At 38.6% G+C, this 17008-nt stretch overlaps 2 protein-coding genes across 10 annotated transcripts in view; both read left to right on the top strand.

The window, feature by feature from the left end:
• The window catches only part of phldb1a (pleckstrin homology-like domain, family B, member 1a), a 52971-nt gene extending 50958 nt beyond the window's left edge, over positions 1-2013 (top strand). For all 8 annotated transcript variants that reach the window (XM_053485013.1, XM_053485015.1, XM_053485017.1 and 5 more), the window contains 2 exons: positions 168-253; positions 543-2013. In XM_053485013.1, the coding sequence (XP_053340988.1) occupies positions 168-253; positions 543-683 (227 nt within the window). In that variant the 3' untranslated portion in view covers positions 684-2013. The remainder of the gene's footprint in view (positions 1-167; positions 254-542) is intronic.
• Positions 2014-10378: 8365 nt separating this feature from the next.
• Positions 10379-16717, top strand: atf5a (activating transcription factor 5a). 2 transcript variants are annotated; one of them, XM_053485270.1, is made up of 5 exons: positions 10379-10878; positions 12465-12710; positions 13083-14301; positions 14709-14905; positions 15035-16717. In XM_053485270.1, exons 2-4 carry the CDS (start codon positions 12569-12571, stop codon positions 14893-14895), a joined length of 1548 nt encoding a protein of 515 aa, XP_053341245.1. In that variant the 5' UTR covers positions 10379-10878; positions 12465-12568; the 3' UTR covers positions 14896-14905; positions 15035-16717. The 2 variants fall into 2 exon arrangements, with proteins under 2 accessions (XP_053341245.1, XP_053341244.1); XM_053485269.1 differs by having other exon boundaries at positions 10380-10878; positions 14709-16717.
• Positions 16718-17008: the final 291 nt, after the last annotated feature.

Genomic DNA, 17008 nt, shown 5'->3' on the forward strand with positions numbered 1-17008 from the left:
CACATATGTCAAAATACAATATATTCATTTGAGAGCAAAAATGCTGCTGTTCTTATAAAAATTAAAATGTTGCAAATAAAATATTATGTATTTTAAGATCATATAAAATGTATTGTTAAATAGAAGGTGCTTTTTTTTTTACATAAAGTACACTCTTTTTTTTTCAGACAAACATGAAACAAAGTTAAAAGGGGTAATCTACTTCCAGGCCATTGAGGAAGTTTATTACGACCATCTCCGCAGTGCCACTAAGGTAAACACAGTAAACCAGAAATCTTCTTTTTTTTTTTTATTATTGTTGTATTTACATTTTCTGGATAAATGAACAGGCCCCTACAAAAAATAGTCATTAAACATAGCAAATAATCACTGTTCAAGTAAAAAAATAAATAAATCATGTCTCAAAGTTTCTTACAACATTTAAAAAAAGAGATCAGCGGCAGCTCATCTCGTCATGCTACTCTACTAAATTTTCACAGTTATTTGTCTATTCTCTTTATCCTCCTTATGCAGACATCTGTCTTTTTGTTCTTTCCCGACAGAGTCCGAATCCCTCCCTGACCTTCTGCGTGAAGACGCACGACCGGCTGTACTTCATGGTGGCCCCATCCCCAGAGGCCATGCGAATATGGATGGATGTCATAGTAACAGGAGCAGAGGGCTACACACAGTTTATGACCTAAGGGAAAACTGACTGAATACCCAGCCATGGGAGCGTAAGAGTGGGCAGGATTTGTCTAACAGGACGTCAGTTCTAAGAGAGGACTTAACTTTCCACATATACCGTATCTGAACTTCAGACATGCTGCATCAGCCCACACTAATTATTGTGTATCATCCAGATCAAAAAGATTTTGCATGAATGCATACAAATGAAAGAGGACAGGACTCTATCGGTGCACAAGTAACAAGGTGCTTAAAACAAACTAGTCACCAAGAAAGACTATTATACAAATAGATTTTTAAAAAATCTTTTATTTCTTGCATAATATACAAATTTCGCCACCACTTTGGGACTATTCATGGCAACAGTTAGATGCTATCACTTTGTTTTGCACACTTTAAATAATCAAAAAAAGGATGGTAAAAAAAAAAAAAAAACTGTACTTTTTTATTACCAAATATTTAAAACCTATTATTCTTTTTAAGGTCTGTTTAAAGGTTTAAATTTTGACATTAATACTTTCTATTAAGTGTTACTAATAATCAATCTGTAATAATATTTCTTATAAATTTTACGTTCATTCAGGAAATTGCAATTGCTCCATGTAATGCAAAATACAGTCAGTTGCAGATCTATGATTTTATAACAAAAATATGGCATTAAGGATTTTTTTGGTTTACTACAAATATAAATGAGCATTTGGATTATGATGGTATGTTGTAAGAAAATGTATAGTACTCACATTTTTGTTACAGACATTTAGATATGTGTTAGCTCAATCAGTGTTCCTAGAGTTTGTTCAAATTTTAAACATTTTTTTTTTTTAATTCTCGATTCTGCTAACACTAATATTATAATTTTATTTTGACAGTGGGGACCATTTTTATTTGATCAAGAGTTTATCATTATACTATAAGACTTGCCAAAGGTTAACTTCAAAAGTCCAGCATTTCATTCTGTCAACACAAAAGGTCCAGGTACAATGATATGATCTGTTGTGATTGTGAGGTTGTATGTGCCTTCCTTTTAGGTTTTTTTTTTTTAATTCTATGCAGTAGTCTTTCACTATTATTTTATATTTTCTTATTTATTCAGTTTAAAACTATCTTGCAAGTATGTCAAAATATATAGTGCATATAATGTGCATAATAACATGCTATTATGAACTCAGAGTAACCTTATTAGCAGTTTATTTATACGTCTGCTCATCCAATTTGAGCAAAACAGTATACTAACAAAAATAACAAAAAAAAGTTTGTATATAGTCTACAGTATATACATGTCACATTTACACTCATGAATTTTAATGACAGGAGTGTGTACAAGGCCTAAATAAAACGTGTAACAAAGAGTGTGAATTGCATCATGGTGTTCGTTATGTAGTCGAAATTTTTAATAAGTAATGTAATTTTTTTTCTAATGTAAAATTAATGCAAAGAAGTAGTGCGGTAGGATTTTACAGCAACATGTTTAATAAGGACCAAATGACATGCCCTCGCACGCTCTTTTAAAAATGGGTTCTGCACCTGTCATAAAGTTGGCGAGCTTTCTGACATACTTCTAAAGACCAGAATCCTAATAGAGTGTATAATAACAGAAGGCTAGTGCCAGTGACATACTGGACACATTTGACTGTTAATGCTGTTAATGATCTAAAAGAAGAGGTAAAATTCGAATATTGACAGCTTGGTAAAATGCAAAGGAGAAAAAGAGCTGCTCTTGTGACAGGATGATTTTACGTCCTTCGGCTTTCAGGTTTACTCATATTATAGAAGTAGGAAACAGTAATGATGGGGGAAAAAACAAGTGTCAACCAAAATTTTATTACTTTTTTTTGTCTGTTACACTTATGTCCCTTAACAACAGCTCATGGTACAAGACTAACCTTAAACCCAGTAATTCTTGCTGTGTTATTGAATGCGTCCAGCAGAGAGCGCTGTTCTCCTGTTTCTACGCACCGAGGAGCAGTTGTTTTCTTTACTGCTCTTCGTTGTCATTAAAAAACAGAAAAACAGTTTAAAGTACAAAATGTCGCCTGCGTTCTAACAAGACCATCTGTGTGTCATCAGAGACTTAGCAATGAAATTATCACAGTTACATCTTGAACACTGTTACATCTGTTAGTGAAGTTCGTACCTCACTATCAGAGCTGCTCATCTTTACTACAACAAAAATAACTATCTCTCCCCCTCCCTCTCTACTCATGAATTAATAATAAAGATATCATTAATAGCTTCACAAAATGTACAGTGCCCTGATTAAAAAAAAATAAAAACAGAAAAAATATAAACACATTTTTTGCTTAATTTTTTTTATCAATGATTGAATAATAATAATAATAATAATAATAATAAAAAACATAAAATAGCTTACCTGACACGCTATTTCTCTAAAATCCGCTGTGTAGATCTTATCATGTTTTGAAACCATCCTATCATTCCACCCCTAACTGCTGCCGTAGTGGCTATTGCTATCAAAGTAATATTATTATGGCGTGTTGGCTCATGCACATCATCCGACTAAGATTGAGATGTCTATCTATTCGAGATAAAATACAGATCATGAATGTCTGGTCATAATATTACATAGGAGGGCTAAAACCAGTATTTATCAATGGCTATATAATGAATGGTGCAGGGAAAGCTATCACACACACACACACACACACAGACAAAAAGATGCATGTTTGCATGCCCATTCATGACATGTTGCCTCTAAACACAAAACCAGACCCAAAAAAGATATGCTTTCATTCAGATAAAACAAAAACCATCAAAACACCGCACATTTCTGTGGTCTGTTCTTTTGTGCAATTTGGACTTTGTCTGGGTAATGCTTGCTTAGTCAATCTCCTCAAATGAAGATTAAATTTAGGTGGTTCCACATAAGTTCAAAACAATCCACTTTAAGATATTTGTTACCAGCTAGATACCAAATAGCAATAATAATAATAATAATAATATATTATAATAATAAAATCATATTTTTATTATTGTTGTTATATGTTTGTGTCTTTTTAAAATATCTTTAGCCATTAATACCTGGTGCAGCTTATAGATTTATAATCATCTTGGGGATCCATGTGTTCAGAGACATTTTAAATCAATGTTTAAGCATAACACTTACTGTATAACGTAAAGTTTTGTTATTTTTTAAGCATGTGGAGTGAGGTTTTTTTTTTTTTTCAACACAACACTTGGTGGGTCAGACACATTGGCTGGGAGTGTGTCTCTGAAACACTCTCCTTTTTTGTTAAAAACTTACTGTGGAAATACTAAAGACGTTAACTTGTTGATACATGCACACAATTAAGTAAACTCCACATGACATATTCCCTATTTAGCATGGTGGACTTTTTACCATTTTCCCCTGCACACTCTTTTTTTTTTTTCTATCACTGCAATACTAGTTGCCTCACATTTTGATAATTTACACGATTGAACAAACCATAGACTGTCTAATCCTTGATTCCCTGATAGTTTTCCTCTTGTAATCCATTTCTACCTGCCATCCGCCAAGTGTGTCTGATATCAAAAAAAGGGATATATTTTCTAGTATTCTATCTTTGTGTATCGCTTTGCCAAGCTCAGTGAGGTTTTTTTTTGCAGTGACATCTCAAAGTTATTCTTAGTATTCCTGAATTTCGACTGCTCTTCCCTAGCTGACATACTGCAATTTTAGATCTTGAGAAACTAAAAAAAAAAAAAAAAGGTCCAAAAGCAAAGTCTGCAATTAAGAATTGGCTTGTGCATGATCTTTGACTGAAATCAGAACACTAAAGCAAAACAAACATTTTAAAGATATTTCAAATGATCAAATACTCCCTGGTGACGGTTCTGTTTCTATATGCCTAATGAGTAAAATTTATTGATTTTGAAAAATTTATTTATTGAAAATTGATGATTTAATTACTTAACAAATCTCATTTAAAACTTTTTCATTTTTTTATGTTTTGTATTTTCCACAATGCACTTTATAAAAATGACTGTAAAAGACTATTCGAAATTAGTCTGAATAATTATGTGACAATGGCCTACCCAGTTGAGTCACACCCATGCCTCAGGGGAACCCCTCGAAATCTCTTCATGGAATTGACGTGACAGTTGCTGAGCTGCTGAAGATCATCTTGACATTGGTGGCCACAGGGGAGTCAAGCTGCCCAACTTTGATGTCTTTAACTAACTGACACTTCTGTTGGATGTAGTTGGGCTTTGCTTTGTGCATGTATGTGCAGCCAAACACCTGGCAGACAAAACACACATAAGCATAGCTTAATAAAGCAAGCACAGCAGGTATTATACAGTATGTCCAAACAGCACATTGAAAGACAGACATGCTCACCCATATGGTTTAGTACAAGCTATTGCATTAATAATTGTTCACCCAAACACTGAGCAGGTGTAAAAGACATATAAACTTACCTATTAACAAGCCCCTGTCTTCCCTGTGCCTTGTGTAACATTATAATGTGAAGACTAATAGGATAATTTCCAAACATGTTATGTTTAATGCTTTCTCTCAGGAACCGTGCGGTAAATCACCTAGTCTTGTCTGCTTTCCATGCAACAGACGGCCTATTAGTTAATTGGTCATTATCATAAGCTTTAATGTTTAAACGGACTAATTAGAGTTATGCGAGCTGTTCCTGTCGACAACAGCGACGTATTGTTTAGTTTATTTATTTTTTGTTTGTGGAAAATCATAACTAAATAAGACGATGATATGGATAAATCCTGCAGAGATGTACATAGATCTTAAACACAATGTTAAGGCTAGTGGTTTAATACAGTAATAATAAGTGATAAGAAATTTTCTAAGATGTTTTTGATCGCACGTGCAAGGGAGTGAAAAGGGGGGGAAACGCACAGACAACAATGAATTCCGAGGGATACGGTGATGAAATTGTGATGTAACCGACACTAACATGTGCCATACATGAAGTTAGCGTGCTGCGTGCTGCGCGCGCTCTCTCGCAGCGTCTTCACTTCCGCGTTGCGCGGGCGGAGAGGCCACTTCTGATTGGCCAGAACCTAAAGAAAGAAGAGAAAAAAAAAAGCAAACAAACGAGCCCAACATAAAGAGCTCCACTCGGGCTCTGTGCGACGTTTAACCTTTCAGTTGGACTATTTATCGCTCCTATAGCTATGTATGCCAGAGGTCTCCTTTGGACAAAAAACGGAATCGTGTTCACATTAAACGTGCGCATGAACCTAATTCCCAAAGCCCACATGCGTAATAAGTGGAGTCTTAAGTGGTGCGTATGGGCAGCTGGGCTTCAGAGTAGGAAAGAGAGAAAGATCTAAAGGGCGCGTTTAATTCGCGCTGTCTAATTAATCAGCTGTGAAGTGTAGCAGGCCTACGGGCGCTGTACAACCGTGGATACATGTGCAGCATCAGCTATTGTTTCACAAGACTGTAAGTGGGAAAAAAAAAAAAAACCTCAGTGTACAATGACTGATGCATCCACAGCATGAACTTTAGAGCCGTCAGTGACTGAGGTACCCATGTGTGCATTGCTGACTTTCTCTCACGCTTTGCGCAAACAGGGCGCCCCGGCGGACCAATTAACGCGCGGCGAGATGGGAGAGTCAGCGCTTTCCTGGGAGAAGATCCCCGCACTTCAACAACCATTATTATCTCACTCCCGACCACGTTACGATCGTACTCGCGAAGATTGCATCAGGTCTGGCTTTTCTTTTTTACATCTCCGAGGCCGAAGAAGCGACTTACGAGAGGAATTACTGTATCACAGTGTCTTCAGAAGCGCGCCGCTTTGATCCTGGAGATGGCGCGATGGAGAGAGAGCATGCTCATCCTGCCACCAGCAATCAGGTGTAAACACAAGCGCTTTCTCATCAAGCCTGAAAGAATGACTGTTGCTAATGTCCAAAAATATTAAACATAAGTCCATCTTGTTATAGCATAATATCAAGCTTCATTTCTTCGCTTACAATTTTTGAAATAATGGGTTATTTCAAAATTCAAATTCTAGGGTTTCTTGTCACTTTGGTGGTACCATCAACTTTCATCTTTTTGAACTTTTAATACTTGTTTTTATATCCTTAAAAGTTAATACAGGGATATCGTTAGACCTTAAGGGTTACTTCACGCACCGACTCATTCACTTTATCATTGTCTATACCGCTTTATCCTGTATACAGGGTCTCAGGGAGCCTGGAGCCTATCCCAGGAGACTTAGGCCAGTCCATCGCAGGGCACACACATACTCACACTCACATGCTCATTCGCACACCAATTAGCCTAATCTGCATGTCTTTGGACTGGTGGGAGGAAACCAGAGCACTCTGAGAAAACTCACCAAGCATAGGGAGCACATGCAAACTCCATGCACACAGACCAGAGACAAGAATCTAACCCAGAATCGAAGGTGCAAGACGACAGTGCTACGCCACTGTGCTGCTATTAAGGGCTACTTTTGCTTCTATAAACCTTTACTGTAAATGCTATTTAAAGGTACAGCAGGGAAAACATAGATAATACATACATACTAATGGAAGAAATGGTGCACCCTAGATGTAGCCAGCTCATTCACTCATTCATACTTCTTATTCTGTCCAGGGTTGCAGGAGGCCTGTAGCCTATTCCAGGGGACTTGGGGCACAAGATGGGGTACATGACTAACAGAGTGCCAATCCATTGCAGGATACACCACAGGGAGAAGGAAAAGTACAGTCTTGTAATTTTGTTCCTGATGGATGCTAGTTTTATCAGGTGCTTGGGTTACGGTCTGTGCTGAGTGACACATTACTGCATGGTTTTCCTAAGTGTACTCCAGTTTCTTTTTACTGTCTGAAACATGCAGATATGTGGATTGGCTATCTAAACTGTCCCTAGGTGCGAATGAACATGTGGGTGTGTGTGTTAGTGTGTGGTCGCACACACTCGTGTACGCCTGGTGCCCTGGGATGTACAGCCTTATCATCTGGGGTGAGGTGTCCTGTTTCATGCCAAATATTTCTGCACTCAACCCTGTCAAAGGTAAAATGGTTGCAGGTTATAGCTAATTAATACATTTCTGAGGATTTATTTGACAGTCTTGTAATAGAGGTTAGTTTTATGCATCCCAAATTATTCTTGGATATTGTTTAGGAAGCTGGACAGGTTCCCATTGCTGGACCTGGACTTTCCCCTGTCATGCATATTGTAGTGCCTAGGCCAACTGATTCACTAATCAGGGCAGAGTTTCCCAAAAGCCCCACAACCTAAAGATCATTAAATGGTTATGAGTAAGTATCACATTGAGCACTCTCTCTCTCCCAGTTAAGATGATCGTAAGTGTACTATGTTTTCTGGAAAAGCCCAGCTCATTAAAAAGACTTCATGACTTGAGTAGAGAAAACATTTAAATGTGTAGGATGGGGTAGCCCAGTACAAAGTAATGGTGTTAATTTGTGGTTTTTCTGTTCGGTGTTTTAGCATTTCATTGCTGGTGGTGCTTGCTCAACACATGTACACACCACAGTATGAGACCCACAACATTCTGAATAGATTATTGGTTTGAACTTTGGTTAACTGATGTAATGCATACAATCTGTTGCAAGTCTTAAAAGGTTTTACAGAGATAAAATATTTCTAGGTCGGAGATTATTTGTGTCTCATTTTATTGATTTTATAAAATTTTTATTTATTTTAGTATGCCGATGTGAGACTGACACCTGTTAGGAGTTTTTATCGGTTTTTATTTCTATTGATATGTTTTGTTGATGTCACTATGTTGAAAAGAAAGAGTGAGTTATATATATATATATATATATTTCATCAGGTCCCCCTTACTCTATGTATTGGACCAAGACATTTATAAGCGGCAAGTTAATGAGGAGAAGAACTAAATGATGCATTATACAGGCCACCGATTCCCAATCCTGATCCGTAGTGTGTCTTGTACAGTTTCCTTGCTTTAACACACCTGATTAAACTGATCACCTAATTAATGGAGGTGAAACGAGTATATTGGATCGGGGAAAAACAGTAAAATGTGCAGGACAGGGGGAAGCTCCGGGCCAGGCATTGGACCGAGTGATGTATATTCTCTGTTTGTGGGTTACTACTACTTCTAAAAGATGCAAGTACGTTTGAAGTATTAGACTTTTAAGGACTGAATTTACAACAGGGGGAAAAACATGCCCTTAGGCTGGTTGACAACTTAACACAAGACTGGTCTGATGTACAGTACTGATGGCCTACTGTTACAAGTGTGAAATACAATCAGTAATAAATAATGTTTCATTACTTGAATTAACATTTAAGGCAGTAGGCTTATCAAAGTCTACTTGTTGCAGCCCTGAACTTGGAGGGAAAAACAAGACATATTTTCAGGGAGTGACACTTCTCGGAGTTGAGAGGCAAAGCTGTTAGAAACACGGGCCGGGAGAGGGAGCAAATCCCATCGCAAATCCCATGGCAACAGCAACCAGAAAACAGGTCTAAAATAGGGGGCAGTGTTCGCTATTGCTATAGCAACAGGAAGACGTAGCTCCTTCAATCAGCTTTAGGATTTGCTGAGGCTGGGAAAACAAAGACTGATTCTATGTTATTAAGCATGATTAAAGCGGCTAATAGGATGTAGGCTTGATTTGACCCGACGACCCCAAAGGCACAGCCTGGGGCCATTCAATGAGATATTCAGATGGAAAACTGACACAAACATGTAACTAGTTGCAACTTCTATCGCATACGACATAGAGTTAAACATTTTCGATAGCAACGACAGAGGAAACGATAAGTTTGTTGTTTGTTATATTAACAGGACCCATTATAGTAATGCTTGTTGTTAAAAATACGCATGCGCAGAAATGCATCGTCTGTTTAGTAGCAAAGCTGAAACGCTGTTCGGTAGGTTAGTGACTGTGCGTTTCAGGAGATTATTTCGGGGTTACGATATCGGGAGAGATATTCGGCTAATCCACCTGTTAGACTACACTACACGAGCAAAACAACAATAACAATAAAGCATAACTGGCGCATTTTTGGGTTATTATTTTATCATGTAGATTTTTTTTCAGCATGAAAAGATCATTCTGAATGATGATTGCTAGCAAACAAACTAATTATTATGAATGACCAGCTAAACAGAGCACGAGACAAGCACCAAAGCATCCTAAAATAAAAACTTAGAAGTAAACGATTTGTTCCCCTCATGTATAAATACCTTTATTTATTAAACGACATATAAAACACGTCCATTCTTGTCGCCGAACTAGGATAAACGACATGTAGGTTAATGTATAACCTATGCAAATATACACAAACATCCGACGTCCACTAATGACCTAAAAGTCGTGTCCTCTTTACACATTAAACAGGAGTGCTGTTGTAAGATCATTGCCTTAAGAATTACATGACGGATTGAATCAAACAGAAACAATAAAAAAACGAGTTCTTATCATGCTCTGAAAAAGTTGAGCCAAAGGAGTATAAAACTTCCTCGCTGGTTTACTCTCGGGATGTTTACGTGTAACATGTGCACAGAGAGCGCTGAGGTAAAAGCCAGTTGGATGAGACGTCCCACTCGAGCCAGCCAATCACATAAGCGCAGAGAAGGATTTTAGCCAATAGCAGCGCGGCGGTTTTAGCGGCCGCAGCCAATCTGCGCGCAGCTTTCAGCGCTGATGCAACTAAGCTGCAACAATAGCCCTGTATCTCCTGGGTAGCAAAAAGTGTTCTTCCTCGACGTAGCAAATTAAATAGTCCCGCTGAATCCATACATCGTGATAACGTCTACTGTCTGCCTTGTTGAAAATCCTTGAAAGGGCTATACAACAGATTATGTACGTAAACCTAGAAATGCCACTTCTGAACAGACTTCCGGGTTTTAACGCGTCTGAGAGCACTGTTTAAGTGTTTTTACACTTACAGGGAATGTCTGGATGTTTAAACCCATATGATGTAGGCGTTGTTTACTATGGCGGCAAGTCTGCGAGGGCTGTGCAGTCAGGGCGGAGGGATCTACACGACCGGCACATGAGCGCATGACGCAGCCGGTTGCTAGGTGTGGATGACCTGATGATGATGCTTTCACTCAATTAAGCTTATTCTCAGTCATCAACTCCATCACAACAAAGCGAGAGCAGCTCCACTTCTGTCCTGGCCACTCCGAAGGAGACATGGCTTTTTGATTCAGCAACCGCGTCGACTCTTCACCAAGCGCCGTGCTTTGCTGTAGCAACGCACCCCAAACTCAACAACATAATGGAGTAAGTGAAACTTGCTTGTTACTTTGCTGAGTTTATTTTTACGAGGGTGTTTCAGCTGCTGTAACGATACAGGGACCGTATAACGGTGCTGCTTTGATCTCTCCTGTTTAGGCTTGCATGTTCCATTGCGAGTTTTAAATGCAATAAGAGAGGGAGAAAGTTTTTGCTACTTTTGTTACTTTGCCAGTTCATTCAACTGTTGCCACAAAATAATGGCGCTGCTCAATAACTTTGTATGTCATCTTTTTACTTATGACTCCTGCACCAAATGTAACGTAATCCAGTTGTTAAGAGCACAAAGCCATTCCAACACTTTGATCTATGTTGCTGTGGTTTGTGTTTGCTCTGTTGTGTATAGCACTCACTGGGGAAAGAATCGTTAAGTGCACTTTGGACAGTTCACTGTTTGCAGAATGGATTCTGCCTGAAATAAGGAATTAGTGGACAACAGAAGATCTTGATGCTAAATATGAGATGTACCAGTTTTCCAGCTTCTTGTCTTAAACATAGCTTGGCTACAATTCTAGAGGGGAAAAGACACTGCATGATTTTTTTATCCCTAAAAATAAACTTTCCACCACCCTCATTTTTGGTGACCTTATTTCACTCAAAGTGCTCAGAACTGCAGCTTGAGGTAGACTACCTTGAAAACAAAGGGAGAAGGAGTTTAGAGCATGCAGGACAACTGACACCTTGCATTACGTCATTGCCTGCATCCCACGTGCACGCTGAGTTTCTGGTCCTAGAGTTCCTTGACTTGTGCATGTTTTGTGTTTATATAGTTTCGTATGTCTCAGAGATTTCCTATTGGCTCTGATTTCTAAGCATGACTGTAATGATGCTGTGCTTTTTCATGAATGCAAAAAGCTTGTGATTTTGGGTCCAGGACTTGAGTGTAAACAAAGATGCATTGTATAGTGTGCTGTGCTGAAGAGTGTTTTCATGCAGCGTTAGTATTTTCATTAATGCCTGGCTCTTGTGTCTGTCTCTGATCCTGGCTGATTGTTTTACACTAGTAACAAAAGTGAAACACAGTTGGTGATTATTTTAACTCTTAATAATAATAATATTAATAATAATAATAATAATGCATGCCAGTTACAGTAGCTCTGTGTGTCTCATGTTAGTGAGAGCAATAGGGTTATTTGGCACAGATTGAACATCTACTTGGTTCACTGAGATCTCAGCTGAGACTATTAAGTGGGCACAGGAGACTGAGATGGATGGAACAGGTCTAGCGGTAGCCTAAATTGGTCCCCTGACAATCACAGATGTTTCCTGAGTGATGCTGAAATGAAATGGGTCATTTACCTCATCAATGTCTAGTATAAATGTAATTGATGTATTTCTTGTACATGCAAAAAATTGTTTCCTGGTGCCATCAAAGGCTTTTTGTATATCGACAACACAGTGACGGTAGATGGTGAAAAGCCCTTTCAAACAGCTTCTCCTCATAATTTTCTCCAAGCTGAATACACAAGAAATTCTACATTTCTTTGATTATATCCTAGACATTTAAAATCATGCGAAGTTTTTTTTTTTTTTTTCGGTAGTCTTCTCTGATCCATCTTCCCTCATTTTTTTAGGTTTCATAATGCGTACCCAGCCCTGTTTTCTGTGGCTCAACTCACTAACGACACTATCGTGCACCACAAGCTCGGCCATTTGAATTGTAGAATCATCGGACAGAATGATGGCAATGTCAGCGCCCATATGGAAGGCTCTACTTGGATGCCCGGCAGACCCCCTCACTCTCTCTCACCCACAGGCTAACCACAGCCAATTGGAGAGGCGCAGAGGGGAGGGGCCAGAGGAGAGCCAGCACTTAATTGGTGAGTTGCAGTGAGTACAGTTTTTTATTTTCCCAGTTTCAGGTGGGCACCGCACTGCAGCACATTTTCTCCTCCTTGAACAGTGAGTAAAACTACCAATGTGTGTCTGTTTAAAAATGTGTGTGGTGTATATTTGAACTGTTTTGATATAAAATAATGCTATCGATTTAATGCTTTGTATTTATCAACTATATCGATCATGCGGTATAATCTTTAACAAAATCCTGAAATAAGAAACATTATTTAGCGCACTTAATGTTGTTTTTTTTTCTTGTAAATTATTTTTGTTATTATTATTATTATTATTATTATTATTTTTGTAAATTATGCAGTTGATTTACAGGTTATGTTTATTTCTTACTTTCTCAATAGGTGATGGTCTCAGTGACTGGATGACGGAAGAAGTGGATTTCTCCTCGTACCTCCCAACCCCTCACTCCTCTCCCTCCCCCAATGCATCCCTTCCCCCTTCGCCCCTCCAGCATGACATCCAGGTGCCCTCTGATTTGGAGGTCATGACATCTCTGCTGCAGGAAGAGCTTGCGCAGCTGGAGGATTACTTCCTGTCTGACCCGCTCCCAGAGAAAGTCTCCAAACTGGGCAAATGCGACAAGGGGCCACCACCAGTGGGCCCCTCATCATACTACCAGTTGCCCTATGCATCATATTCTGCTTCTAGCCAATCAGAATCTAGCCCCCTACTTGTTACCCTAGCAACTGGGGAACTAGACCTGCTGAGCCTTTGTGGGGGACCCATTGGCCGATCAAAGATGCCTAGACACACCCCTTACGGTTGTAGCCGTCCCAGTGCCAACGTTTGCAGCCGCAAGAGAGTTTCTGATGGGGTGAAAGCGAGTGAAGGCTATGAGAATGGCATCTGGAGTTCCAAAGGAAATACCTCAGGTAACTCAGCTGTTACACTTAATGGTAGCTACAGCTGTGTGGAGGATGAACGGGTGGTGGGCAAAGGGTACTGCTTGGGTAGCGCGGTGGAGATCCGAAGATGCGCCATTTTACCCAAAGAAGAAAAGAACTGCCGCTACTCAGATGAAGCTATCGGTATAAGCAAAGTTGTTAGCAGCGGCTATGGTTTTGGCGGACCTGTTCAAATCCCACACAAAAAAGATGAGATGATGATGTATGGTGTCAGAGAAGTCTCAATGAATGGAATGGATGGAAGTGGAGAGATGGAGATGATGAGTGAAAACAAAGCATCTGTTGGTGATGTGGTCAAGGCTAACATACCCTGGAAGACCGAGTCCAATGAAGGGTGCTATCTTCAAGGTAGAACTCACGATGAGGCCTACCACAACTTCCTAGGGACCATCAATGAGCCAGTAAAAGCAGAAGGGATCGAGATGCATCGTCAACATAGCGAATATCAGTGCAGCTTTCTAGATGGTCAAGGCCCTGAGTGTTTGAATGGAGACAGACATGGACACGACATGGGTGCTCATTGCCCCAGAGGTGTCTGCGCATTGAAGGAAGAGCCCTGCATTTTAAAACCAGACCTGGATGTCTCCCCAATTGAAAACAATCAAGGCGAACGTAAACAGAAGAAGAGGGATCAGAACAAGACTGCAGCTCACAGGTATAGCATTTCCCACCTGCAAAGAGTACCATAAAATCATAGGATTACATGCTAGATTAATAAGCAGGTACTTCTTTCAGTACCTTGATTTCTAAAATGCACCTGGTTTTGATTAATGCACAATTATAGTAAAGCCTATGGTAAACGAAAAACAAATTAAATTTTTTTTTAAATAAAATTCATGGACATTGTTGACTTCACAGGCCAAACAGCTTTTGACCAGCCAGGCGTGTAGGTGTAGAACAGGCATATTATAGCTAAATTAAATATTATAATTTCTTAAATAACACATAATGGAAGAGAAAACACCAGCCACACCCTTCGAGACTACAAATAAAAAAAAAAAGCCTGATTCACCAATTATATTAACATTTATTTATTTTTTTACATTTAACTTTCTTCAACAGGTATCGTCAAAGGAAGAGAGCAGAGCTGGACTCATTGGAGGAGCAGCTTCATGGTCTGGAGGGAAGAAACCGCGAACTTCGGGACAAGGCCGAATCGGTGGAGCGAGAGATCCAGTACGTGAAAGACCTTCTGATTGAGGTGTACAAGGCCCGCAGTCAACGCCTAAAACAAGAGGCCAGCGCCTGAGCTGAACTTGGTAGCCTGACAATTGATGATTGTCCTGCAAGTAGAATTGATAGTGCTCTAAATATGGATTGGAATTTAAGTTGGAATGATTTCTGATCGAATGTCTTTTTTTTTTTTTTCCCCTCTTGTTTTTGGATAGGGGCTGGAGGGTGTACTCTTGCACGTTATGTTAACCAATAATTTACTTTTCGTTACAAACTGACAAATCCATCAACAGCTGCAGCACAAACTTCCACTTTTTTCAATTCCAACGTAAAGTCAAATAAATATGCACTGTGATTCTGTCATGGGTTAAATGACAGTTGGCTTTTGTGTGGGCCTCCTTTTTTCCAAGAATAGATAAAACGGGTTCTATTTTTCATGTCCTTTTCGGAATTGATGTTAACACTGAACACACAGTCAAATAAAGCACATTATTTTTACCTTACATAATGCTATAACGTATCATGACCTGCACCAATTTTTAATTTATTAAAATGCAGAGGATTTTTATTTAATTTATTTTTAAAATTATTTATTAGCAAGGTTTGTAGCACTCGGCAATAGCGTAATTCTTCCATCAAAAACTAATAAGCACTAATATCAGTAAGCAATGTTTTTTCCAAACCAATTGACTTTCAGGGGAATTGCTCTTTTCAAAAATGAATATTCCCTCAGGAATACCAAGCCTGATTTTTTTTTTTTTTTCCATTACATCCCCAATATAGGTTAGTCCTGCAGCTCAGGTATGCTATCTATGTCCAAAGTCACGGAAGTATGTCAGTTTGTAACTTGATGCTGAAGATATGGCACTGCCTAATGTTGTGTGTGTCAAGTTCATAATGTTTTAGTTTTGCATGCCTAAGGTTTCATGGCTTTTCAATGCCATTGTTCTTTCTTTTGGTTTGAACGGGATGTTAAACATTACAGCATATCTTACTTGCTAAAGACCTGTTATATATCCTCTTTGCTTAGTCATTTCATAGAACGAGTGGCATTTTTGAGTTCACAAACTACTGTTTGGCCCAATGTCTCTGCTGTAATTGCGAAAACAATCAGGGTTTGTGATTTTATAAGGCTTGTTTGATCTGATTTAAAATGGTGTCCTAGTGGGTAGCACACACAAAAATCTTTATAGCTCAACAGCTTTTTTATATTTCCACTAGAATGCTTGAGATGGCTTTAAAACTTTTATTTAGCTGTAGCTCAAATTTCTGTCCTTCCTAGCAATATTTATTCAGCATTTTCATTAATGTACTCTGATATGAATTGCAAATACAGGTGCGTATAATGAACATGAATTTAAGGTTTTTATTTTTACAGTATATGTATCAAATTTATGTATCCACCTAAGCAGTCTGGTGATATTTTTTATTTGATGTACAAACATGGAACCACAAGGAAAAAAATCCAGACGCAATTAGGTTTTTTTGTTCTTTTTTTTCTTTTCTTTTTTTTTTACACATAAAACTTTTAATTGATGCTTCATGTGTACCTTAAAACTTAGCAATACTTTTATTTTCCTAAGCCTTCTGAAAACGTAGCCTAGCACAGATATTGAGAGAGCTAAGCGCCTTATCGAATTTCAATCTGCTTTCCTCTTGGCGGTATACAATCATGTTTGTGAAAAAAAACGAGCAGACTGTGGTGTGTCATCTTGTGAAGCTGACCAATGTTCGAACTCATGAGCTACGCGGCTGAGCCACGTTGTTTTACACACGTTCACACCAGCTGAAAGACCAAGACCAGACATTTCGACGCGTCATTTTATTTTTCTCCCCAGTTGATTGCTTTGTGTTTTCTTGTCATTTCTTTGATTCAAATAAAGTGATTTGTGTAAGCAGTAATGGCTCTCGAAGCTGATGACTTCACGAACAGATTTGGGGTGAAAGCTCGGGTTTTATCATTTTTTAGAGGGAGGATTTTACAGACAAGCGCTATGTTTAAAATCTGTTCAGACTGCTGAACTGAAGATTGTAGTAAAATAAAATACACCAAAAAAAAAAAAACCCTTGGTAAAAATACTTAAAATTCGGCTTTTTTTATTTTTTAAAATAAATTTCAAATTTAACTAAAATGATTTTGTTAGCGAGATGTCCGGTTAGCTTGCGGTAGCCCAAGTAGTATACAGTTT

The sequence above is a fragment of the Clarias gariepinus genome, chromosome 24 (genome assembly GCF_024256425.1).
Source record: "Clarias gariepinus isolate MV-2021 ecotype Netherlands chromosome 24, CGAR_prim_01v2, whole genome shotgun sequence".
Taxonomy (NCBI): domain Eukaryota; kingdom Metazoa; phylum Chordata; class Actinopteri; order Siluriformes; family Clariidae; genus Clarias; species Clarias gariepinus.

What these genes read in the sequence shown, in the direction of transcription:
- atf5a (XM_053485270.1), top strand. Translation starts at nt 12,569, where the DNA reads ATGATGGCAATGTCAGCGCCCATATGGAAGGCTCTACTTGGATGCCCG. An exon ending in GGAGAGCCAGCACTTAATTG is followed by an intron (nt 12,711 to 13,082) that starts GTGAGTTGCAGT and finishes CTTTCTCAATAG; the next exon opens with GTGATGGTCTCAGTGACTGG. An exon ending in AACAAGACTGCAGCTCACAG is followed by an intron (nt 14,302 to 14,708) that starts GTATAGCATTTC and finishes TTTCTTCAACAG; the next exon opens with GTATCGTCAAAGGAAGAGAG.